Source organism: Ochotona curzoniae, unplaced genomic scaffold (genome assembly GCF_017591425.1).
Source record: "Ochotona curzoniae isolate NIBS_2020 unplaced genomic scaffold, NIBS_Ocur_1.0 scaffold_1852, whole genome shotgun sequence".
NCBI classification, from domain to species: domain Eukaryota; kingdom Metazoa; phylum Chordata; class Mammalia; order Lagomorpha; family Ochotonidae; genus Ochotona; species Ochotona curzoniae.
This window is the reverse complement of record NW_024467087.1, coordinates 8,558,345-8,585,772: the sequence shown is the minus strand read 5'-3', so window position 1 is coordinate 8,585,772 and position 27,428 is coordinate 8,558,345. Positions and strand designations below refer to the sequence as shown.

At 38.1% G+C, this 27,428-nt stretch overlaps 1 protein-coding gene across 2 annotated transcripts in view; it reads right to left on the bottom strand.

Moving 5' to 3' along the window:
• Positions 1 to 27,428, bottom strand: part of FGF13 (fibroblast growth factor 13) — a 492,935-nt gene that overhangs the window by 204,757 nt on the left and 260,750 nt on the right. Inside the window, exon 3 of one of the 2 annotated variants that reach the window (XM_040999498.1) lies at positions 906 to 1,073. The exons of the other annotated variant lie outside the window; for it this stretch is intronic. Within the exon in view, the coding sequence (XP_040855432.1) occupies positions 906 to 1,073 (168 nt within the window). The remainder of the gene's footprint in view (positions 1 to 905; positions 1,074 to 27,428) is intronic. 2 annotated transcript variants of the gene reach the window in all.

Genomic DNA, 27,428 nt, shown 5'->3' with positions numbered 1-27,428 from the left:
GGACTCTGTCCCTTCCAAGGGTAAGCACTGGTGATTGATATGAGAAGAGTTGTTGCATAATAAATTTTAAATTAGCATAGATGTTTACCATTCTCAAATGTAATCTTGAAAGTTGAAATGTGCACAAATTACAGTAAATTTGCTACGTTTTACTTATCATGTGAAAAATAATCTCATTTGATACATCTAGGTAAAAAGTGTTGCAAAAATGAATAAATGCTCCTTCAGCAGATGAGGTACTTTAGAAAGAGACCCATGACATGGATTAGAATGAATACCTTATTAACCTCAATTTAAGTAACAGCGAGTAGCGTTGTCCAAAACTGCGCTTCAGCTGAAAAGAAAATCAAACTACTGATAACTTCCTTGAGGCATGCATTTCACCATGGCAAAGTGCAACTGGGCGTGCATTACATGGAAGTCCAGGCCGGCTTCAGCGAACTAAGTAGATCATGAGCATTCTTCCAGCGCAATGCAGAAGCTTTATGGAGTGGAGTGGGGAAGTTGGAAAATTTGGAACAGTCTTCTCATTATTTCATTTTAGAAGTGTCATTCCTCAGCTGACTGCTGCTTCAGGAATGCAAGGTGATGGGCAAACGACTTGGTCAGATGTTGGCTACAGGAGCAAGCACTTGGGCAGCCAAAACAGGGCAGTGTTAGGATGGCAACTGAAAATGTTTCAGCTGCAAAAAGCAGCAGCATACCGCACAGTGTGCCAGAGATGACTGAATTATACAGTGTCCCATCTGAGACTGCATAACTCATTCACCATCGAGCCAGAGGGCTTCCTAGCTATGGCAGGGCCGAACAACACACAGCACACCAAAGGGCAATGCACAATCCGAAAGAAAGAGAAAGAAAGAATGAGAGAAAACAAGCAAAACACACGTCTGTCGTGCACAAACCTTCGGGCTCTGTGTTTTCTTTGTGGTGTACTTGCTTCAGCGGGCAGCAGAAGATTTCGTGACACTTAGCACGAAAAGGGGACTCTTTTTTCTTTAACTCCGCAGATTGGATGGAATCTTGCCGTAACATAATGTATTCCTGTGTGCCAGGGGGGGCGTCATCCAGAACTGTGGTCACCACATAACAAAATGAACTTAAGTTAGAGCTTCACGAAGGCAGAGAGCTTCTTAAACCAAATCTATTCCCAGGGAAGACTAAAGAAACAACATTTTTAAAATAAATAAATTAATACATAATAATAATAGTAATAATAATAAACACCTCCAAAGACGAACATCTAGTAGTTTGGCAATTTTAATTTCCGGGGCTCGGTTTAAAACATTGAAGCCCTGGAAATAACCACTCAATTATACTCACATATACAGCTATTGCTAGTACAATGAAAATTTCACAGCATTACATTATTCCCATAGTGCCATGAAATATTTTAATATTAATACCCATGTTGCACCCAAAAAACCATAAAGAGCTCACATGATTAAATTTCAGACACAATATAAATATTTAGAGGTCAAACTGCTAATGTCCACCAATTATCAGTGAATTTGTTTCGCCTTATTTCTTGTTCTGTTCCTGTTATGAGGATGTAACTTCTAAGCAGTATATACTAGGTTAGAAAGAAATAAAAGCACTTCTGTTTACTCCTTGACTTTCTAATAGAGCTGGGACTGTTGCAAATATTCTAAAGATACTCAAAACCCTTTCATGAAGGCAAGAGATTGCAGCCCAAGGACCACAGCCAGACCCAAAGACCTGCATCATTGGATTCTGAAAGAGCTAGGCTTGGTTGATTAATTTTGTCTTTAGACATATACTGACCCACATGTATATACTTTGATATACACTTATCTATACACTCAGTCTATGTTTTCTTACTATTCCTTCCTTTTCTACATTTTATTACTATTTTTTTCCCTGACAAAACACAGATGTCTGTCTCTACAGGTCCACTGTGATACACTTGCATCTGAAAACCACCCACTAAGTAGGTGCAAATTTGAACTACATTTGCAAAAACAGAACTGACTCCAGAATGGATTTTTTTTAACTTTCACACCCTATCCAACCAGGCCATTTCAACAGGCATGAGTCAGTGCCTCCAAAGCTGTGATTAATGATGGGCTGACTCATTCCACTCTCCCAAATGCACACACATAACATGCATTTAGGAGGACTGACACCACCAGCAAACTCCTTTATGGGGAGAATAAATCTGTTTTTTTCTTCTTATTATTATTATTATGACTAAAATTTAGATGGGATCTGAAGATTCTTTGACAACACATTGAGATTTTGATTGATTTTAAGAAATTCAAGTTGTGTGGATAAAAAGGCATAAAATCTATGTGCATTTTACATTAGGATTACGAGTTTTGAACAAGTTCTTGTTAGATTGTCTATATGTGGAATTGCTTTCTTCCTGCATAAAACATTAACTTATGCAAGAAAATGATACCTATTGAATTCAGTTCTCTTTGTTTTCCTCTAGCATTCAGCGGTGGTAATCAAAATCACTACATTTCCATAGCAGCATGGCTTTCTCTGGCAGAAAGTTGCCTTCCTCTATCAAGTATGTTAAAATAGCTTCTTAGTATCCAGTTTTTACATTGTCATGTTTGCTAGCAATGGCTTCTATTCAAAACATTTGCAACCATTTTTTTTTGCCATGAGCAAATGTTAATATTACATATACTCTTGCCAAATACTAGGTTCAGAGTTCAAGATAAATTCTGTTTCTAGCATCCAAAATACTTAAAGAAAACTCTCAAGATTAGAACATTTTTTTCTTTTTTTTAAAATTTCATTTTATTTACTTATTTATTTATTACATTTTTTTTCAAAAGCACTCACAATTATTTGCCAAATGAGAGCTTCTATTTCCATGGACTACTATGTAAGAAAACTATTTTTAAATTTAAGAGCATTGGAAGATAAAGGAAGTGACATTTGGAAACTGCACAGGAAATTTGCTATTCAGAAATTCATGGTAAATATCAATAAATTTTCCTTTCCATTTTCGTTGTTCAATACCAACAATTGCATCACCAATGGGCATGCCTGGAGACTAATGGCAGATTGAGTCCAACAGCCTTTGGCTGACTCTCCAGCCTTCAGCTATTCCAGGCTGATAATTAACTTCCAGAAAATGCCTTACACTTCCATCATTATTGCTTAATTAGATACAACTGGTTATCTTTAACATACAACAATTCTAGTGAAAGTGACATGCTGACACAAGAGTTAACCCCCAAATTCATCATGGTAGGGAAAACATGAAGGCCACAAAAGTACAAGATAATTGCTCTCCTCAAAACTCTCTTTTATTCTTTTCTTCAAATTAAATTTAGAAATTGAAAAGATGCCAAAGTAGGAGCATTTAAGTAGCAATCTGAGTAATAACCACAGGCACACAACATTTCCTTGGAAATCATGAACATCTGGGAGTTAATGGCTCTGCTTTGGATCTCAGGCTGTCTCAGTGACTTGAACATCAGTCTATTGAGGTAAATCAGGGGAAAAAAGTAGTCAATCTAACAGTTGCTTGGTGTTGTCTTGACGCAACAGATATAAATAGTTGGGACTTACACAAACATTGGCACTTTATAGACAACACGTCACTGAAATCCATAAGATATCACTACTGAGGGTTATTTGTTATGTAAAATTAAAATTATTTTCTATTCACTTTATTCTCATGTCTCCCTAAAATAGGAGAGTAGCTGATTGTGCAACTGACAGCAGCATGAAACAGCTTTGCCTACAGGAACCAAGAACAAAGGCAGGTGAGAACCTTTGTTCTACACTCGCCTACAGGAAGGGATGAGAATACAATATTTCTAAGGGGCATCAGTTTGCAAAGCAGGCAGCTCGTCAAATCGGGGAACCATGGAATGCTACGTTCCCAGATTTGTCTAATGTTTTCCACCAATCAACTCTTTTTCTATTCCTTTGAACCTTTGGGACATATTCCACTCAAAAATTTCTGCTTCCCTTCACAACAATGGAATTAAAGGTGGAAAATAATTCCTGTGATTGTATAGGTGCTTGTTTTGCACAAAGCTTCCTCATATTTCAGAGACTGAAGTCTTCAATATACATAAGGTGGTAAAAGTGTTGCATGGCTGGTATCTGGATCCACAAGACCCATTCTCCTGGGAAGGCTTCTGAGATCCATGAGACCAGCTGCCAGGAAGTAGGCTTCTTCATGGAAATGTCACCTATATAGTCATTATCCCCATCTTCCATCATATAGGTCACTCACCCAGGACTCCAAAGCCACACAGATATTATACAGAATTGGAGGAGAAAATTACGCCCATACAAATCCATACAGCCATACTCACACAGACATTGACACGTGGCATACTCATACACCAAAGTGACAGAAATGAATGACCTTAGTGACAGGTGATAGTTATGAGTGAAATCTATGAAAAAGTTACTTCCCACAACCAAAGTTTTACTGTCTAACCAATGGATGGGCGTGCCTGAATCCAGCCCATTGGTATGCAACGGGCTCATCTCAACTCTTCTCTAAGCAATCACTAACATCAAGGAAAGAGATGGAATTGTGAAAATTGAAGAAAGTTTGTTAGAGCCTAAGCCTACAGATCTGCCGTAAGGTAACCATGTTCCTACAAATATTACCAAGTCAGAAGGAGAGGACCAATATATACCAAACATCAGTCTCTGGCAAAATAAATTAATACACTTTAATACACCTTTTAAATTTACTTTTAATTGAAGATATTGTTATCTCTTCTATGTTTGGAAAGTCCAATTATTGTGTTTACTCCAGGAAAACGGTCTCAATAAAGTCAACATTAACAGACAATGACCCTGAGCCCAGCGCAGTAGCCTAGTGGCTAAAGTCCTTGCCTTGCACATACCAAAATCTCATATGGGTGCCAGTTCTAATCCCGGCAGCCCTGATTCCCTGCTTGTGGTCTGAGGAAGCAGTGGAGGACAGCCCAAACCTTGGGACCCTGCACCCACGTTGGAGACCAGGAGGAGGCTCCTGGAGTCTGGCTTTCGGTGGGCACAGCCAATCACTTGGCTGTGAATCATCAGACAGAAGATATCCCTCTTTGTCTCTCCTGCTCTCTGTATATCAGACTTTACAATAATAAATAAATAAATCTATAACAACTAGTTAGCCTAAAACAGGGTAGCATCACAAACACTACAATGTAATGATACTTCACATTATCCTAAATAAAATTTCTTTAGCGATAACTGAATGCAAAGTTCTAGAAGGGAAAGTGACTTGATGAAACTACATAATAAATTATCAGAAGACCACCAACCTAGAAATCAGGATTTTCATGTTACTCAGCAAGTCTAAATAAATAACTATTTTGCAAAAAGCATTGATATCTTGAACCTCAATCTCCTTCAGTGTTTCTTAAGTGCCAGGATTGCCTTTCTCTTCTAAGTGTTATTCATTTCTTCAGAGAGTGAAAGGAAACAGAGACAGAGACCTCACTGTAGTGAAGTCTACCTCCTCAGCAGCCACTGAAATTCAAAAGTCTGCTGTCTTCAACCTGGAAGCACTTAAAAACCCTCAATCATTTCATGATATTGCTCCCCACCCCCTGTGTGGGTTTTAAATGAACTGTTTACAAAGATTACTCAACACAATTAGTGACACATGATTTTACATCAAAGCAAACCTGAGCTAATCAGGGCAACAGAAAGGAATACAAGAATGAAACTTCCAAAGATATTACATGCATCACAGTGACTCTAACAGGGAAATACTTACCATGTAGTTTTATCAAGTCACTTTCTCTTCTAAAACTTTTCAGGGAATGAGGGCCGCAGAAAATAGGGCAAAAGATAAAGATATCTAGTGTCCTATCATTATCATCATGGAAGAGGACACACGTAGTAACAAGGGCAATTGCTATTCCTTGTCTCAGTCTAAGTTACAGGGAAAGAACAGGATGTGCTAGCTCCAGACCTGCACTTTGCCTCCCACCTATCGACTTCTCTGTATGTGCTTTTTAAGCTGGATTACCACGAGTAGGCCATATCAAAATGGCAAATGCAACTGTGCATGACGAACATGGGCAAATATATTACTAAAAGTAATTGGTCAATGCTATTGGTGATTTGATTTGGTCAAAATACAAAAACAAAACAAAACAAAACAAAAAAACCATTTTGAGACACTTCCGTCATCTTCTACCCTGAAATGTCCACTGTTCTCCAGTCAGTCTTCCAAACAGAGCTCGGTCTTCCTCTAGCCTATGATCCTTTGAGTCGTTGTGCCATTGTTACAGTAGAATGACACAAATACTCCCTAATATGGGGGGCCTACCTCCTCAATTCTCATACATGCCTCTCATTTTACTTCACACCAGCTTTCCATTTATTTCTAGAATATGCCAGGCTTTTTCCTGTCTCAAGGTCTTGCACTTGCTGTTCCCTGTAACTACCCCTTTTTATGTGCCTCTTGCTTCTATGAAAACACCATCTTCCCCAGAGATAACTTTTCAGTCACATCAGCTAGGCTTACCTTTGTCATGATCTGCAAATATTTTATTTATATATGAACATATTTTTTATTTTGTCTCACTCTCCCAAGAACACACTCTCCCTGATGCAGACAGGACAGTATGCTGTTCATAATATTCAAAGACTCCTCATTTACCCAATGGGGCTCCTTCCTTCTGTATGTAGTCTTCCACAATGTTAATGAAATGATTATCTCTTTTCCTTTACTCCTTATGCTTATGGGAATTTTAAAGAAATTTACCTGTGATACCTCAGGAATATTGTGGGTTATTATCAGGGGCTTCTGCTGAAATGCTAGGTTAATAGTTACAGTTCGAATACATGCTCCCATAGGGCAAGAACCATGTCTCAGTTTCTTTTGAGATCATATCCTTTTTCACAGTGGTCCAGAACACTTTGCACTCAATAACTTTGCATGAAAAAAAAAATGAACACCTATTAAAAGCCATGCTTACCTTGAAGGTATGTGTTAGGATATCGAGGTAACAAATGTAAAACACCTGGCATTCTTACTGGCACATAGCCGACACAAAGTAAGGGGCAGCTATATCAGACATAATGCTTTGTGCTGAAGTGGGGCTGTTGAGAAATGTACTGTGATAGTGGGGAAACTGGGATCCCCACACTGACTCGCTGCCTTCTGTGTAACCTTTGGAATGTTGCTTCACCTCTCTGATCTCCAATTGCCTTATTTGAACTTATTTTCTCAACACTGAATCTCTGACATTTGAGACCCAAGTATTATTGTTCGGGGCTGGTACAGTATTGGTCAGCATCACTGACCACTTTTCCACTATTTGCCAGGTACAAAATCCTAACTTGTAACAGCTGAAAGTATCACCAAACATTACCAAATGTCCTGCCCTCCATCCCGGCCTATCGAAGGCAAAACTCATCACAGTGGTGTCATTGGACTTGATGATGGATGTAAGTAATATGGAGCTACATATCGCTCTTTAAAGAACAAGCATGCATCTCAGAAGCTCCTTAGTGACCCTTGGGGTTTCTCAGCAATCTGCAAGAGCTCAGTTATTCTGTACAAGGGAGTCTGGTCTGCCTATTCCAGAGCAGGAAGACAGGAAAATGCACTGGTGAACACAGAAGCCATCCAAGTCCCAGAAAGCCTCTGACCACTACATTTGGTGTTACTCATCCTAAGGGAAACGTTTTCTCTGCTGAATGAAGTGACTTGGTGTTCCAAGTGTACTCTCGGGAACGCACTGTGATTAATAAGCAGAGCTGAGCCAAGCCAAGTCCTGGCTCAGGTGATGAGCAGCAAGAATGGGAGGGTGGGAAACTCTTGGGGCTGATATAAGTAACTCCCTCAGAACTTGCCCTTCACATCTACAGGGCCCTGTGACTGGGGAAGATGTATGCCTCTACTGAAAAAAAGGAAGGGAATGAGATGCCCAGACTTACTTTTTTGCATTCTCCTTGCATAAGTGCCATTCGAGTATCAAAGTTAAGCGTGGATCACACTTAGCTAAAAGGCAAATTTAGAAACAAGTTCCTGGACCCATTCCCCAGCATTTCTCATTGAGGTGGTTTTGAGTGGTGCCTCAGAAGTGGCATTTCTAACAAGTTCCCAGGTGGCACTGATGCTACTGGTCACAGATCATGTTTGCTGAACAACTATGGGAATTTCTTCATTTTGACTTTCCCAGTCATCTCTGACTGTCAGCATTCCCCTCTGCCTAGCACAGATACAGTCTACATCAGTGGTTTTAGGTACCGTTTAGAATTAGAATCACCTGTGGCACTTTCAAATCCTGACATACCCAAGGTGCCACCAGTCCAATTAAGCCAGAATCTCCTGACTGGGACATGAGAATGGAAGGGATTCAAAAGTCCACAGGTGATTCGACTCTACAGCTGTTCACAGTAAAGCTTGCACTCACGCTGTGGTGGAAACTCCTCTCTGTCCCGTCGGCAGGCTCCACTCCCTGACCGTGTTACTCCCATTTCTGCCTACACTGCAAATGCCACATACCCTTGTGTAGTGGCATTACCAAACATGCAAAAACTTTACAGTTTTTTTTAAAAATCAATGTATTCATATTACTTGAAAGACAGAAAAAAACCTGCTTTCATCTGTTGATTAACTCAGCAAATGCCTGCAATAGCAGAGAGTCTACTGGCATAAACCAGGAACTAAGAGTTCAATCCGTATTTTCCATGTGTGAGGCAGGGATACAGCTACTTGAATCCATCACTGCTGATCCACAGGGTTGCATTGGCAGAAAATGAGACTGAGCAAAGTGGGGTTCAAATCCATACACTCTAATATATGAAACAGGCATCCCAAGTTGTATGTATACTGCTACACCAAATGCTTGTCCCGTTCTCCATGTAAAATTATACAGCAGCACTAATTTCTACATCAGCCACCCCATTTGAATCTAAATACGGGGGTTCGCTCAGGAATCTTATAGATTTTTTTAATACAAATTATATTAAAATGTGGATTAAAAATATTTTACTGTTATTATTTAAATACTGTTTTAGATAGATAGATACAATAGTTTTGTAGGTATAGGAATTCTTCCATCCCCATCCCTTTCCTCCCTCCCCACTATCCCTTTCTACCATTTCCCCCCTTATTATCACAGTGGTACAGCACTATAATAACAGCTTAAAGTTTATAGTTTTGCTGTTGAAGTGCTCATAGCATTGTAGGAATATGTAAAGGTGGAAATTTTGGTTTCCTCCTGGCAAGGCATATTTATCTCTTTCATCACATTTACAAAAGGTTTCAGAAAATCAACATTAAAACAAACAATTCTGTTGGGAGATGGGTGAAGGAAATAAGCAGGCATTTTTCAGAAGAATAAATTCAAATGGCTAATAGACATATGAAAAATGCTCTGATTCCCTAGCTAGTTGGGAAATATAAATAAAACCACACTGAAATTCCACCTAATCCCAATGAGATTGGCCCACATTCAGAACTCTGTTAATACTGCTGATGTTGATGTGTGGGAAAAGGTACCCTATGCTACTGCTGGTGGGAGTGTATGCTATTGCAGCCACTATGGAAGTCAGTGTGGAGAATGCTCAGATAACTAAAAATTGATCTACTGTTGTATGATCAAGCTACCCCAATCCTGGGAATATTATCCAAAGGAAGTGAAATCAACCATGCCAGATGCCTGTTGAAAGAGAAATGGATAACAGAATCGTGGTACATCTATTGCATGGAATACTACACAAGCATTAAAAAGAATGACATTCTGCCATTTGAAGCAAAATGGTTGCAAAATGACAAATATACTGTGTTCTCTTTAATATAAGGTAATCTTTAAGGAAAGTGCAAAACAAATAGATGTATAGGCAAACAAGTATATGCAAATACTCATAGTTTACTTCCTGCCATCCACATGATTAAGCTTACAACTCCTGAGTTTGGTTCAACCCAGCCCCAAACATTGCAGACTTTTGTGGAGTATTAGGCACTGTAAATCACTCTGTATAAGTATTCATTCTCTTTCACAAGCTCTCTCTCCTGCTCCTTCACACTCCCTCTCAAATTAGTTAGCATTAGCACAAATGTACATATGGAAGTATCTTGTATAGTCCCCACACTGATAGATTCTTCATACATATTCAGTGTCACCTAAATACTAATATCAAATTTAAACCAATGCGAAATTATCTTTCCTAGGGCAACAAAACTGTCCACCAGCTATCTTCTTTGGCTCCAGAGAAAGCATCACAATATCTTCACTTCTGTTTTCTAACCACAGGAGGTAGAATGGTCCAAGGGAGAGAAAAGGTGGCTCTACTGCTCAGGGATTAGCATAGAGACTGACAAATTATATTTCTTCCAAAATGTCACTTAGAATTTCTTGAAACTGTTTAGGTGTCACTAAACTCCAACTGTTGTTGTCATACATTTTACTTTTAATGTGAATGTTTCTGGCCACAGTCTCCTGGGAACTGAAACATCTGGTCAACCATGAAAGATCACTTAAAGGTTAATTGTAGGCCTTGTTTTGCAATCCATTTTTGCCTCTTCCTTACACACATAATTAAAAGGCTCTCTGTTGTTTTTTAAGAAAACTCCCAGCTACCTCAGCGTGTGTGAGTGTTGATCCCATCAGCTTTTCCTTGTGTGTGTGTGTATGGGGGTGGTGAAACACATGCCTTTTGTTGTAATAACTACAGTACTTGCTTTAGAATCAGAGAATGACATCATACCTCTAAACGGATACTTTCCTTACCTGAAATAATCAGAGCCTTTGATCTTAAGATCTTTCTCAGGTAACATCACAGGCTAAATTGCTGAAGAAAACCTATTTTCTCCTCTCAGTCTTTTCCATTTTTAGAGCACGAAATCTCAGGAGACTGAGGGTTTCAGCTAACACGCTCTAGACCTTACACCTGTGTCTTCAATGTGCCCTCCCCTACCACACCGCATGCGACGGGAGCCCTGCACTGCCCGGCAGTATGCTTCCCTTCAGCTTTTCCTTTTCCGTTCAGAAAGTTAATCTCTGATCCAAATCTCATGGGTGAAGGGAGAACTTTGCTTATAGTGATTCTCAGGCCTCCCGGGATGTCTAGGCAACTCAAAAAAACACACGTCAAGAGTTCTGTTGGCAAAAAGAAATTCTTTGGTTTTATTGTTAATGGCAGAAAAAATTATGCTTCAACGTTGCTTAAAAATTTATGTTTGCGGAAGGAAATAAACACCATCAAGATCACCTGCACCTCTTCGTAACTCCCACCGAAAAAGCTATCTAAGCAGCAAACTGATTTTACTCTACTAGGAAATACTATACTTACTCTCATAGTTCTCAACTATTTCCATTCATCATCACTTAGTTAATGGTGGCTCATTCCAACCCCAGTAATTAAATATTCATTCAAGTACTTCAGCAATCCCTCTTGATTAACACTTTGAAGGTAACCAAAACAAATATTAATACATGAGTTAATTTTATAAAGTACCATCTATGAAAAATTGTGTGTGCACGCGCGTGTGTGTGTGTGTGTGTGTGTGTGTGCGTGTATGTCTGATTTGGGCTTTATCTTTCCTGTATTTCTACATAATATAGAATATGAAAGGTAAGAAGAAGGTCTTTCTAACTGATCAAGACTTGAGTTCTGGCTCATGTTGCTTCATTTAAAACACGCGCTGGCAAAGTGAGACAAACATAACTGAATAGAGAGAACCCTGTCTCAATTTAACTACACAAAAATACCAGAAGAATAAAGGCAGGGCCATATTTCCAAGTGATTGATTTAGGGAACTTTTTAAAGGAGTGACAGGGACAGCAAACAAAGAAACTCCAAAAGCCAGCACAAAGCGAATACACCAGGCCACACCCACTACAGCATCTGTACTAGCGCCACCACCTGGGGGCGGGGGTACACGCCATCTTGCTGCGAAAGCTAAGAAGACTGCACTCTGGCCCTGCCACTACCACAGACCACAGGCGTGTACTCTGGGGAGAGTGCACAGTCCTCCCTGACTTGAAGTCCATTCTAGAAAATTGACTGAATTTCCAGTGACTATTTTAGTAAAAACAAACAAACCCACATTGTGCCCCCCCCCCCAAAGCACAAGGATATCACATGCTGTGATGAAGTCAGTACTAATATTGTTGTTTTGACTAAAGGAACAGTTATGATCCCCACTAGTACCAAAAGGTGTAAGAGCCAGGGGGAAGAGACTTTTAAGGGCAGAGGGCAGGCCCACTGCACCTTAAAGCTGTGAAAATTATGTGCACAAATCCCACAGCCACGCTTACTCACTAGCTCTGTGATATGGGGAAATTCTTTTCATCTTCTTAGGGCTCAGCATCAATACCCTGTAAAGAAGCTAAGCGCACGAGATCTGAGAAATATCCCCTTTCCGTCTCCTTAGCACACAGTGTTGAGTACTCAAGGCACAGGCCCCAGCATCACTCTTGCATTCCCTGTGGGAACTGGGGGCAATCCTCTGTGTGTCCTGCAGATCTGGAACTGCTAATATTGGGGCTACAATCCCTGCAGAAACTCACATTCAGCTAAAGCATCTACAGAACCCCATGTTGTGTACAGTAATATCTGTGCTTCCACAGTCTCCAACAAAACTAGCTCTTACGCTTTGAGATTTAGGTTGCAACTCTACTACATCTTAAACTATGACCATTCCTATTAAATGCATCACAGTTAGCAGACACTGTGGGACCTAAGGAGTAATCTATCTGCATTCCATAAGTCCAGAGATCAACTGCCAATACAAAATCTTCAGTTTGTCTGGCACTCAATCTTAGGATTGGGGAAAGGGCCTCCTTATACCCCATGCCATTTCACACCCCCCACCACATATTGGACTTTTGGTTTTATAAGTTCCAGCATCTGTGACGCTCTCCTAGAAGGAACTAGGAAAGGTCTTCTCCTCTTCAAAGAGTCCCAGTGTCCCAGTGCCACCAGCCCCAGCATCATTCAAGTTTTCCTGGAAGGACAACAGAACATCCCCCCACTGTGCCCCTTAACACCAAGAATGAGTTTTAACCGCCACAAACTTAAGTGTGAATGATACTGAACTTTCTAAGGACTGAAGATATACAAACTAGGAAGCTCAAATTTACCACAAAGCCATATTTCCACCTCCATGAATAACTGTAGTATTTGTAAACACTGCTGACACTAATTATAGCTAAAAATCACTCAGGGGTTACATTTCTGGGGTCATCTACAACAAAGATAAAAAGAATAATACAAATCACCTACAACATTCCATATAAACAAAGACTTTTCCAATGAAAACTATTTTATAAAGAATGAAGTGTTACACCAGCTGTGCAGACATCAACACAAAGACACAAGAAACAGGAACAAGTAAGGAGGCATGGTACATCCAAAAGAGTAGATTTGTTAGAAAGATCCTGACCAGAAGGAAAACCATGAGATGCCAGAAAAGAATTCAAAATAGTGATCGTAAAGAAAAGAATTGAGATGTAAGAGAATTATAGAGTTTATACAACTAAGTAAATTCAACAAATAAATTCAAAAGAACCAAACAGAAATTTTAGAGCTGTAAATCTTAATTATATAAAAATGTAACTGAAGGCAAGCAGAAGAAAGATTTTCTGGTGAACAGGACTCTTGAAATAACCAAGCTGGGTAAGAATATAGAGAAGCTAATTTAAAAGAAGGAAGAAAGTACTAGTCTGCACTCCCACCGGCAGGGAGTAGGGTACCTTTCTCCTCACATCAACACCGACAGCTGTTGTTAGTAGAGCTCTGATTGTGAGCCAATCTCACTGGAGCTATGGGACATATGATTAGCAGTAAGTGAACAAACATTTGTATTATAGGAAATGTGAAGGAGTAAAAAATTAAAAAGGCATTGTGAACTCAGTGAATAAAAGGTAAAGAGCTTCTAAGTCTTCAAAGAGATATGTTCAGATACAAGAAATTCGAAGGAACTCAACCTGACTTAACTCAAAGATATTTTTCATTTGATCTTTTTTATAAGTCCTTGAGAGACATTATTAGATTATTTAGAGATATTTAGGGTTTTTGTAAGCATCTGATGTTATAAATGTCCCTTTCAATACTGTTTTTGCTACATCTCACGTATTTTGATATTTTTTTTATTTTCATTTCGTCAAAAACAGATTTTTTTCTCATTAATTTCTCAGTGACACATAGATCATATGAAAGCATCATTTTCTTCAAAGGGTTTTTGTATTTATTATCTTTTTTCATTTCTTCAGAAACACATTGGTCATTCAGCAGCATGTTATTAAACTTCATGTTGTTGTATTTTTCTTCTTGTTGTTGATTTTGTTTTATGGTTTTTCATTTAAGGGGATGTATAGTAACTGGGTAATAGAGAATATCATATCCAGATATGAGGCTACAATGCAGTATGCATCTCTACTTTCAAATCAGAGGAGGACTCCCAACGAAACTGTGAAATATATTTTGACAACAGGATGCTGGACTCTCTGCCATTGCCCATGCCTACAATGTCAGGATACGCTTACATAGCAGAATGGTGGACTCATGACTATTTATGAAGGCCTGTACTTTTGTAATAATATGGGGAATCAGTGGGTGGGAGAGGATGGGCGGGGGGAATCCTAGAACCTATGGAACCAAAAATGAATAAGAAAATGAACAAGAAAATGAATAAGCAAATAAATAAAACCAAATGAGAACAGCTATATTCATGTCTGATAAAACAGACTTCAAGTCACAAAATGTCAAAAAGACATAAAGAAAGACATTAAAGAGGATATATCCATGAGGAGATATAACAACATACATATTTATATATATATACACACACACACACACATATATATATGAGTCTATCTCTTGAATCTGAAAATTTCTTATGGAATCACCATAGACTCAGGATAACCAAAAGTGCTATGAAAAAATAACACAGAAAAAGAAATGCCACTTTTTATCCCTTATATGTGGGAGGAAATAGAAAACCTCAATATTAACACAGAATGTTTATAACTAGAGGATTTGAGGTTAGTTTACAGGGAATTTTGATTTAAAAATAGGGGAAGTTGAGTGCCATTTATCGATTATGCCAAATATATTGATGTAAGACATTAATAGCGGGAAAGCTGAGTGTACTATGGGATTCTGTACAACTCTACCATTTTTTTGCTTTGTTCGCTTAAACATATTCTGAAATGTAAAGGTAAGAAATAAAATATTCACTGATAACATATTTTTCTTCATAATTTATCATAAGCGTCCCTGAAGCTCATCAAGAGCAATTCAATTTGGTCTCAACATCATATTCATCAATTTGCCAGCTCAAGGGATCCTTCACACCTTCAGGAAATACAGTTCTCTATCTGTAAACTATAGAGGAATTTGTCTCTCTTATGTAGTTAAAAAGAAACACATTTCCAGCTAATGTAAAGCACTAGAACATCATTCCCAGTTACAGATTTTGAAACCTCGAAAATAATTGGAATAAAGAAAGAAATATTCCAAATAAATGGGTGCCTTTCTTTGCACTCGTGCCCATCACAATTTCTAACTCTCCTTTCAATAAAAAAGAGCGGTGTTTCTTCCGAGGATGGCTATCCCTGCAGGGACTACAGATGAAAGAATACATTGTGCCAAGTTAGAACCCACTCCAAATTTGTCTGAGAAAAATTCTTCAACAATTGGTATTTGTGTTTGTTTATTCTTGGCAGGATTGCTGTTTAAAAAAAAAAGCATTATAATTGTAGAAAGCCTCAAGCCATCCAATGTCCTTAAAATAACATTTGGTGGTTTGGGTATAGTGATCATAAAGAGTAAAGTGTTTCCTTATAAGTGTTTCCATCTGATTAACTGAAATTTTAGTAGAAGTGCAGTTGTTCTCTGGTATCCTGCTAATGATAAGGTCTTCCAATGTAGGTAGGTCCTACAATGGTTTCGGTACTAAGATGCAGATCAGTAGGAATGTTCATATCCTTAAAATACAGTTCCTAATGTATACTAAATATTTTCACATACCATTTCCAATATTACAGCATCACATGAAATAGCTAAACTATGCACATTTGACACAGAGAAAATTGAATGCTAAGGAGAATAAGAAACATGTCTCAAATAACAAGCTGCAGACTGAGGGTCTCAAAAGTGCCCATGCAGTCATCCCTAGAACCTGGACTATGTTACACTATTGCTGTAAATGGAACCAGGGTTATTCATCAGCGGACCTTTAGATGAGATTAGCCTGAATTATCCAGCTAGTCTGAGGGTATTTACATGTCTTCTTTACATACTTTTTTTTCTTACAGATGTATTTATTGAATTGAAAGGACAATTACAGAAAGAAAAGGAGGGAAGGAGGCAGAGAGACAGAGAATGGAGAGAAGGAGAGGAGGATAGAGGAAAAGAGAGGGAAGAAGAAGGGCAGGCAAAAAAGGGAAGAGGGAGAGGAAAAGAGAGCAAAGGAAGGGGGGATGAAGGGAGAGAGGAGGCGGAAAGAGAAGAAGGTAAGGGTGAGGGAGGGAAGGAGCTGGGAAGAAGGGATACCCACATCCCCTCAGAATGCCTGTGCTCAAGTCACAGTGCCACTAAGAACGCTAGTTTCTGGTTAGTTCAGGATTGGGAGGCAGCCACTGTTGACTCATCTAGTTTCTTAATGCCTTAAGTTCTGTAGATGGAGGGACTGGGACAGGTGAGAGACTACAGAGGAAGATGAAGATCCACTTTAAGTCACTGTTGCCTGTTAATGAGTGCATACTTCTGACTCAAAGGTTCTTAACTTCAATGCCTGTCTCTTCACAGATAAGACTCTTCCACCAGAAATAACAGTATTAGAAACAAATGTGATATTTCTCTTTCTTGGATGGTTTCCATCATCTGAGGACAGCCCCCAGATGATGGAAAGCAATAAATGAGTGGGTATGCCTGTTAGCCACAAACCACTTAATTCTCACAAAAATTACAAGAATGAAAAAGAGAATACAGATTTTCTATAAAGGAATACATCCCTGAAACACCATTCTGAGACCTTGTGAGATCCCGAGCAATGAAGTAAGATACGCCCTGCTCCCCGGCTACTTACTGGAAGGAGCTTTTTGTTTTGTTTTGTTTTGATTTTTTTTTTATTTCTTGACACCAATGTCCTGCCATTTTTCCTTTTTTTATATGTATGTGTTTTAATTTTATTATTATTTTATTATGTAGTTCCATTTGCTAAGGGATTTCTCTTACTCCTTCCACAAATCACCTCCCCTCACTGATTCTCCAATGCCATTACAATAGTATTGTTCTTCATAAATTGTCCATCATTCTACTATTCAAGTGCATCCAGATATTGTGGACATGGACAATGGCAGAGAGTCCAGCATCCTGTTGTCAAAATATATTTCACAGTTTCATTGGGAGTCCTCCTCTGATTTGAAAGTAGAGATGCATACTGCATTGTAGCCTCATATCTGGATATGATATTCTCTATTACCCAGTTACTATACATCCCCTTAAATGAAAAACCCATAAAACAAAATCAACAACAAGAAGAAAAATAGGAAATTTATAGTAACATAAAGTTAAATAACATGCTGCTGAATGACCAATGTGTTGCTGAAGAAATGAAAAAGATCGTAAAAAAAAAACCCCTTTGAAGAAAATGATGCTTTCATATGATCTATGTGTCACTGAGAAATTAATGAGAAAAAAATGCCTTAAATGAAACCCCACAAACAATATCAACAACAGGAAGAAAAACAGAAATTTACAATGCCGTGAAGTTAAATACTGAATGACTAATATGTTGCTAAAAAACAAAAATCATTATCATCCTTAAAGAAAATGTTGCTACTATATGTATGATTCAGTATGGAATGTAATATGAAAAAGAAAACTGTTTTGAAGAAATGATGTTATGCCATTTGAAGCTGAATTTTCAGGTTGAAGAAACTAGCTCTGGTGGTAAACCAATGTAGCTAATAAGGATCTCTATACGTATTCTATAATGATTACCTTAAGAGGGATGGTGGGATAGGAAGGCAGGGTTGCTAGGAAGAAATGTAAGATGGGAAGTATCAGTATGTTCCTAAATATGTGTGTGTGTGTGTGTGTGTGTGTGTGTGTGTGTGTGTGTGTATTAAATACATGAAATCTGTTCAGCTCATATAAATAACTTTGAAATATAAAATTCAAATGAAAAAGAATTGTATTCATGCACTGAATTAGATCTAGTCTCTTTATCCTAACTTTACAATGATGTGAAAACTGATTAAAATTGTGTTGTAATTATGCATTTCTTGTGATTCTGAGCATGTAATGTATCAACAAATTCTTTAAAATACAGAAAAAAAATCACAGTTATCACAATATTTTGTATCAGTCAGTACTGCAAAAGGATAGGAATAGCTTGAAAGGCAAATACTATGAGGGTCCCTGAGTCAGAGAGTAGATTAGAACCTTCAATCTCTTTCACACCATGATGATAATGATGGCAATAAATAATATTGATGATAAAAACACAATATCAGGGCCCAGCATGGTGGCCTAGCGGCTAAAGCCCTTGCCTTGAATGTGCCAGGATCTCATATGGGTGCTGGTTCTAATTCTGGTGACCCCACTTCCCTTCCAGCTCTCTGCTTATGACCTGGAAAAACAGTTAAGGGCGGCTCAAAGCTTTGGGACCCTACACTCACATGGGAGACCCAGAAGAGGCTCCTGGCTCCTGGCTTCGGATAGGCTCAGCTCTGGTCAATATGGCTGCTTGGGAAGTGAGTCAACAGATGGAAGTTCTCCTTCTCTGTCTCTCCTCCTCTCTATATATCTGCTTTTCCAATTACAATAAATAAATATTTTTAAAAATACACCATATCAATGATGATAGCAACTAGTTTTACTGACTATTTACTAAGTCCAAGTAATGAAAATATTAAGATATAAATGGTTCAAAGACCACAGGCTGTGGTAGCCAATGACCACAAGACTTCTTCAACCCTAATTTTTCCTCATTCCTAATATTCGTATATTTTACTTTTTCTTTTTTCAAACTTGAAACTTACCCAATTAGCTAATAACTTAATTTTCATGCTTTCCCCAATCTCATGAATGTATCCAATGTACTGCACGCAGAAAAACTGTGTATGAAGTATTGCACCTTTCTATAATTTTTCAGTGTTATAACAAAGTAAATTTTCATTTCATGGGAAATTATTTTATATTTCATTTCATAGTTTATATTCTTTATTCAATACACACCTGAGGTTACAATCAACACTTAAAAATAATTCTGTGTTATTCTTGCTCTGAAGTAATTATCCTAAACAAAATTTCTATATAATCAGCATCATTTCTACTGGAAGCTATTCTGATGGAGTGAGTGAAAAACACTGAATGTTGCTATCATGATGATACATAGGAGTTCCAGTGTTGTGTATCACCAGTAGAATAGAAACCAATTTAGTATGCTTAGTAATTTGTTTTTAAAAAGTGGAGGTTCTCATTTTGATGTTCCCAGCAATTCTGAGATGAACAAGGCAGATGACATCCTGATTACAGCTGTGATGGAGGCTGAAGTTCAGAGTTGTTTCTTGAAGTTTACTCAGAAAAAATTGCATGACCAAATTAGGAACATAGCTAGGTATGCAATCCCAAATTCAGTATGTAAACAAGATTTCTTGAGTTTCATAAAGTCACTATAATATCTATTTATTTGACACCCAATATTTTATGTGCTAGAATCCATATAAGGCCAAAAAGATGAGCAAAGCAATGCATGTTTATACAAGGATGATGAATGAATGAATTCATGGTGGCCATTTCCAGTTTTATCTAAGCCCTCTAAGAAGAGAAAATATAGACTGGGTTTTCAAAAAGTTCATATATATTATAAAATCTAGGTATTGATACTGATTTTTTTTTATCAAAATAAGTTTGATTTTATCTGTTTTCCATGAAATTTTAATGTGTTCTTGCATGCATGATGATATGCTGGTATGATAACAGATAACAGATGATTTCCTCCTGAAGGAGCGAACTAGAAACCATGTACAAAGTGTGCAACCTGAAAACTTTCTAAGATAGGCAACCCGGGTGCTAGTAGCAACCGTGGGAAGGAAAACAGCACTAGATCAGGTTATTCAATTAAGGTCTGTCATCACTCCTGTTTCATTGAAAATTACTTTAGAAAACTTGTTTTATTTTCCTTGTTTGAATTTCAGTACAACAACAATGAGAACTGAAGGAGGTTCCCCTCAAGAGTCTGAAGAACTCTACATCCCAAGTAAAACCTAAGGATTTAATCAGTACTTCCACACACTTAGATGTTGGAAGAGATGGCAGTGCGCATTTTCATTGAATTAAAAGTCAACAACCCCTAACTGTTGGTATGTTTTGGCAAGAAAACTATAAGTAGCTGTGCTCCCTGAGTTTTGCATGAATCTAAATACAGCCAGGCATATGTAACCACAAGGTGTGAATGTTGTCATTTAGAGGCATGAACACTACTGGAGTAGGAGAAGGTAGGTGTTCTCCTTAGCTAGATGCCTTACAAGAATTGCCTTAGACCAGGTGATTGCTATAAAAAGGTTGGGGAAGGGCATGGTAAGATTTATTCTCTTTGACTGCCTGGGGCACTGTGAAATTAGGTGTAGAGAGGGCAACTTAACAGGAATCCAAGCATCCACATAAAGGTGTAATGGATTTCTCTCGCATACACTATAGAATCAATCTGTGATGACTCAACTTGGCCACTTTCAGATATCAGCATTGTGCACTGGCCACCAGTCATATTACCAATGCATACCTTTTAATATAAGGGCAATCAAAAGAAAAAGAAAAAGCTTGAGTAACTCCATACAAGCCACTCCCATTAATGAAAATACAGACTGAACAGCCTTTGAAAGGACAAGATGTTGTCCAAAGCATAAATTCTGAGGATCTTTTCCTTATTAGATACAATCAAATGGAAAACAGCTCATCAAAGTCCTACAGAATAATGTCCCTAGAAGGTTTCCTTTGAGACCCAGAAGAGAGGTTCAGTTAATAATTTCCATTGAATTGCATTCCTTTGCTCATGTTTAAAATAATGGGAAGCAGGGGAGATCTGAACCTTTTTTGATGCATTGAATCATCAAGAGAGTGCTATCTTCCTCTGCAAAAGAAAACCTAAAATACATAGCCTCTGGTTTCTCCAGATTGAATCAGGTAGTTCTTCATCAACTATCTGCCTCCTACCATCTCACAATCTACTCCCTTCTTTGTAATACTTTGACCATGCAACTGAAATGGAAGCACGCTGATCTCAGCAGATTGGGGTATGCTAGTAACTTTGATTCTGTTAATTTGGCATTAGCAAACCCTGGGGGAGTCACTGAAACTTGAGACAATAAAAACTAATCAGAAGCCAAAACAGTTAATAGGAGGTAGCAAATATGCTACATCATTGAGATAGACAAAGTAAAAGGTCGCAAAATGAGACCCGGGAATAATACAGCCACAATCCAGAAACCCTGGGCTTACAGAATCCCTCAGTGGGACGCACACTCAATCAACCACCATGAAGTTTCAATGGAGAAAAACTAACTCAGCAAATAACTTAAAGAAAACAATGATTTTGCTGGAATAACTTAAAGATGTGTTGGTATCCTCAAATCAAGAGGAAGTAGAATGAACATGCTAATGAAGAACACTGAAGATAAGTCATTGCCTTCTTTAACACTGTTGTGTGGGATGTTGTGGCAGTAAACATGCAAGAGTGCTGCAAAAAGTTTGTGGAAATAAAATGTTAAAATTTGGTATAAATAATCTGAATTTTTAAAAATATCCCTTCAATTTCTGACTCTGCAACTTACTAGTATATGATCTTCAATGAACCACTTAACTCTTTGAATCTTTATTTCTCATCTGCAAAGTGAGAATGATTTTATCTCCCCTGACTGCTTAACTGCATAGTATTAATTAAGAGTGCTACTCACACCCTCTGGACTATTCTGGAAGTGTTATTGAAGGAAGATAGAGAAGTTTATATGATATATATGATATATGAAGTTTATATGATATATGAAGATATATGAGTTTCCCTGGATAGAGGGGTTTTGTGAAAGGGGAATAAAATGTCCTCAGGACCATGGTCAAATTCTATGCCAATGCTAAATAATGGAGAACTTTAGAATTGAAGAGACCCTTAAGACCACAGGCTTACTCACTGCAGCTCATGCAAGGGAGAGGGCCTTGAGTTGGAGTTTCCTCACACTAGTTGCTTTACTTTCAATTTATATCCACAACCTTGTTAGCCAAAGCACTTGTTCTCCAAATTGTGTCCCTGGTAATTAAGTCTGTTTCTCCAAACTGGTGACAGAAACAGAAAAACCAAATTCATCACTTGATATTATTTGGATGGGTTCAGATTTTCTAGCTACAGCTTATTTCCCATTCACAAAGCAGACTGAAGAAAAAGAAAAGGCTGCTGTTTGACAAAAGGTATGTAAAAACACTGGGGTTTTTCATAAAAGAACAGATACTGTATTCACTCACAATTTCAAAATTGCAGGAAGGGGTCAATATATATTGACTATGATTCCAAGTACCTAAAAATGAGGCATTCAAAAGGAACCCTCCTGTGGATTAACTTACCAATGTAAAAAGGATTCAATCATTCTAGCACAATGTCATCAGGCCATAGTTAAAAATTTTCTCATCCACTGAGAGCACAATTAAAAAGATATTCACAGGTGTTCTCAATTGAACATTCAGTATTATCGACTTCACAAGCATCTGGCTCCTTAAGACAATGGAAAATGGTGGGAACTGCCTTGAATCATCAGCCTCATCATAGGGTGCCAGGCTAAGTAAATTTTAACACCAATCAATATCCAAAGAGAACTGAGTATGCTAGCATTCCAAAATTAGGGTGGCCAAACGCTGTTTTCTTAGTTCAGATTACCAAGAAGCATATCCAGAGACAGAAATTCAGAGAAGAAGACCTAAGAGGGAGAGGCAAGGCAAGGAACTAAAAATGCAAGGCTGTAGTGCTACAGAGAAGGGGAGACAATGAGCTTGGCAACAAATACTACCAGCAGCTAAGGTATCAGTCTACCTGTTTAGTAAAGGCAATCTGGGCTAAGCATGAATAGTGTCCACTACCCTGGCTGAACATCATCAAATACCCTGTAAACCAAACTCCTTATGCTGGTCCCTCTGCTTGAAATTCTCTTCATGCACATGTCTGCATTCATTCCTCCCTTCTATTCTTTGGGTCATTATTCAAACGCTGTCTTGTCAATGTAACCTTAGCTAGCCCACACTCAATACCAATACTCTTCTTCCTAGCTTGAAGCTGCTCTATAGCAACAACTGAAATAAAATATGACTTCAAAAAAGATTTATTATATTTGAAACACAGAGCTACAGAGCGAGAGGAAGAGAGACAATGAGGAGGGAGAGAACGAGAGAGAGAAAAAGCGATAACAAGAGCAAGTGTGAGAGGAAGAAAGTGTGAGATCTTCTACCCACTGGTTCACTCCGCAAATGGCTGCAAATACAGGGTCAAAGCCAAGCCAAAGCCAGGAGCTTCATTAGTGTCTCCCATGTGAGTACATGGGTTTATGTACGTTGACCATCTTCTTCTATTTTTTCAAAACACATTAGCAGCAAGGTGGATCAAAACTGCAATAACAAATATTGGAATCAGCATTCATATGGGATGCCATAAATGCAGATGTTGGCTTAACCTACTGAACCACAATGCTGGTCCCCAAATATGCCTTTCTTGAGTCTATTTTATCTTCTTCCTGTCTTGAATATCAGCTCCAAGTGGGTATTTTCCTTATTTTGTTTTAAATTCAGTGATATATCCCCAGTGCCCAAAACAATTCTTGGTCTATTAAATATGTGTGGGATAAACGAGTATCTCCTGATTGTTAATGCCCTCTCCCCTAAGCTTGAGCTAAGTGGAATATATTTCCAATGTTCACATTCCCCGTTGTATTTCATCTACAAATTTCCTGTGCATTAAGTTCTCTTTAAAAACATTTACAGTAATGGTCTTGTTTATTCCCACTTCATATTTTCAAATGTTCACCAAACCAAGTACATTTACTGCATTCACAAGGGTTATGAGTCATGTTTGTTTTGAAAGTAAAAACTGCTTAAAGCTACCAATCCTGCCAGGCATGAGGGACAAAACAGTGGAAGAAAGAACTCACTGTCACTTGTCAAGTGGACAAATAAAACTAAAATATAATGAAGGCACATAGTACATTCTAAAATGGGCCCACGCGTGCCTCCACATTCTATTAAGCTGTGCCTGAACAGAAGTCCATGCAGTTCCTATTAACTACTCATTTTCAGAAAACCTACAAAATAATCCATGTTTTTGTATTATGTTTGTAATATATAATGCAGAATTTATGGACACAATCAATACTTACTGAATTGGTTTTCTGGATCTGGAATGAAAAAGAAATTCCTAGCATATCATTATTTTTCTGCATATACCATACAAATTTTTCAAAACCCAAATTTTTCAGTAGCTAGCTTATTTCACTAAAGAAAGAAAAAATCAACACAAACTCTGGTAGAGTAACCAAAGAACAGGCTTGATTTCAGTTAAATCCGATAGTAAAGGTGCCCAGAACATTGTTCTAAATATGAATAACTTTATGACCTTGGACTCTTTAGCTTTCTATTTAATGAACTACAAAATGAGAAGGGCCCTTATTTGCATTGTTGTGAGTATGCCATAAAGGCATGGGTAGGAGGAACATTGTAAAGCATGACACAGACACATGGTTGGTAAATCTGGCTTCTCAACTGGCTTTTAAAATCCAGCTTGTGTGAGGGCTATGCTTTATAGCTTTAATTACTCAGAAAAAAAATTCTAGAGGGATATAATAGGTTTATAAATTGTGACCACAATATGCTATGAACATGATGGCAGGGCACTAGGATTAAACAGTGATTTCAAGTCAGAAATTAGCAAATGTGGTCAATCTGTTCCTGTAAATCCAATCTTGTGTTTTTGTACCTGCTAAACAACTATAACCGAGAGGCCTGCCAGGAAAAACGATCTTTGGCCTTCATCCCAGACTGCCCCTTTGTCCCCAGGCTCTTATCATCTACTTCAGTTTAGCCTGGTGAGTTGATGTAAAGGACCACGGTGATCAGGAGCAGCATGATGACTGGAGCACGGTGTGTAGAGTCGGGATTTATGATCACGAGTCCTAGAGCCACAAATTAGGAACCAAGCAAGCTTAATAATGCAGCATAATATCCCTGAGCCTCAGCATCCTCATTTAGGGAACGGGCAGTTGGGTGTATGTGTTTACTTCACATTCTGGATTAAATACGTGAAGTGTATGTAAAACATCAAGTTCAAAGAAAACTCAAAAAAGTTTACCTAAAATTGTCGCACACATTAAACTGTGCTTAAATTCTAGTTTTGTTTCAAAGTTACCCTTTCTTGGTTCCGTTTCTCATTGTACTTAATACACATTTAAGGAAGCCCTTGGGATCTTCCTTACCTGTCCAAGACATCACAAATATGTCTGACCAGGTCTATTGCCTGTTCGAAACTATGTGACTTTAAGTCAAAGACTTCAATTTTCTGCTCTCCCAAATTCCTGTTCCGTGATGTAGTCTAAATCCCTGAACTTCCGTAAGAGAATGAATATTCTTTAAGGGGAGAAACCATTCCTAAATGAGTTTAATCAGTTCCTGTGCACAGTGGCTTAAGCCCAGTAGGTGCTTTACAATGGTTTGTCATAAGAATTAAAAGTATTATGTGTTAATATTGATTTATTTATACAGTCTAAAGGGGACAAGAATGTAAGCAAGCTTTAACAATATTGGTGGAAAATGCACATATCTAAATTCCAGTTTTCCATGGGCATTTTGAAGCCCTTTGTAGCTGTCTTACCTGTCTCTCAAGGTCACTCATAGATTGAGCCCTTGCTACTGCAGAGTAATCTCACCTTCTTCTCCCCCCCAAAATATTTATTTGGCTGAATCGTGGGTCTCCTATAATTTCTCTCCTCCTCCTACTCTCTTCTAGTGTAATGCCTTTTCATTTAGCAATTCTCAAGATGCAAATCCCTTCTTAATTCTTTGGATATCCCTTGCTGTTATAACTCTTCCCATATACTACCCCCTGGGAACATACATTTTATCTCCATACCTTTCAAGACAAAAATACCTTCCAGGATAGAGTCCTATCTTGTTCACCATTAGGCTTCCCTGACATTTGCCAATTTCTATCCACATGAACAGCTTAATATATGTCCACTGGAAGTTAGTTTAATACTATAACCATTTTGTGGAATAATTCCATGCCAACATTTTTAGTAACACCACCTAGAAAGTCATATTGTTTAACAAGAATGCTGTACTATAAAAATTCTGACAGATTGAGAAATCCAGCACTGTATCATAGTCTTTTTCAGTGCCGTTTGCTTCATTTTGGTGACAAATAGATTTTATTGTCTTTGGACTGTCACTACCTCTTCTGCCTGTGGGATCTGAGTTCCCCAGTGAAGCTCTTGTTTCTTCAGTTTGGCATGAACCCTGCTTCAGCGTTCTAAGGTTCTAGTCCTCAGAGCAGCAGGCTCAGCAGATCTTCCTCTTGGGGCAGCACTTCTCACACTCCCTAGGGTTGGCAGTGATGGCTCACACTATCTAGCTTTACAAAGGTGTTAGTGAAATGGAAGATGGAAGGAAAGAGAACATGTATGATAGGAATTTGCTTTCCAAGATTCTACAACTTTTCTGTCATTCTACTCCATGCTCACAGGACCAAGGAAAAAGGAAAACTCAAAATGACACCAGTTGTTAAAAAAAAAAAAAAGCCATGAATTATCTCTCTAAAGAATCTCCTATAACCACTACAACTTCCCCAAGAATTCAGTATCATCATTACTATGTTTTAAATGCAGAAAAAAATGACCAATCAGCCTCTTGATGAAATTCCTATGGTTCTGATCACGTCCTTTCATCTTTGTCCACAAGAAGCTCTCTGTGTGATACACAATGATAATAATTGCTGATCTTGATACCCAAGATGGGTATTACATAATTCATCCAATTAATATGAACATCAACCTAGGGCTCAGCATATTCTATGCTCTAGACATGAGTGACACAGAGCTTAAGAAATGAGTAGGGGAAGAACACAGAAGTAAAGTAAGAGTTTGGTACATTAAGTGATAAAACAGGGTAGATGTTTGGATAGAGAAGAAAGTAGGATAATGCAAATTGAGGGTACAGATGGAAAGTAAAGGAATTCTTTGTTGAAGTAAGATTACAATGGTCAAATCCAAATAGGTGAATAACATAGTGAATTTCCAGTGGTCCCATTGAAAAAAAAATCCACGTAAACAACATAAGTTTTCTGCATACCTACTATGCCAACAGAGGTGACATGCACTGGTGATGAAAACGAAAACAAGAAAAATGTGGCCCCGTCTTTAAATAGAAATTTTAACCAGATGGACTCAAAACTCAATGTTTGATTGATTTTCCCCCTA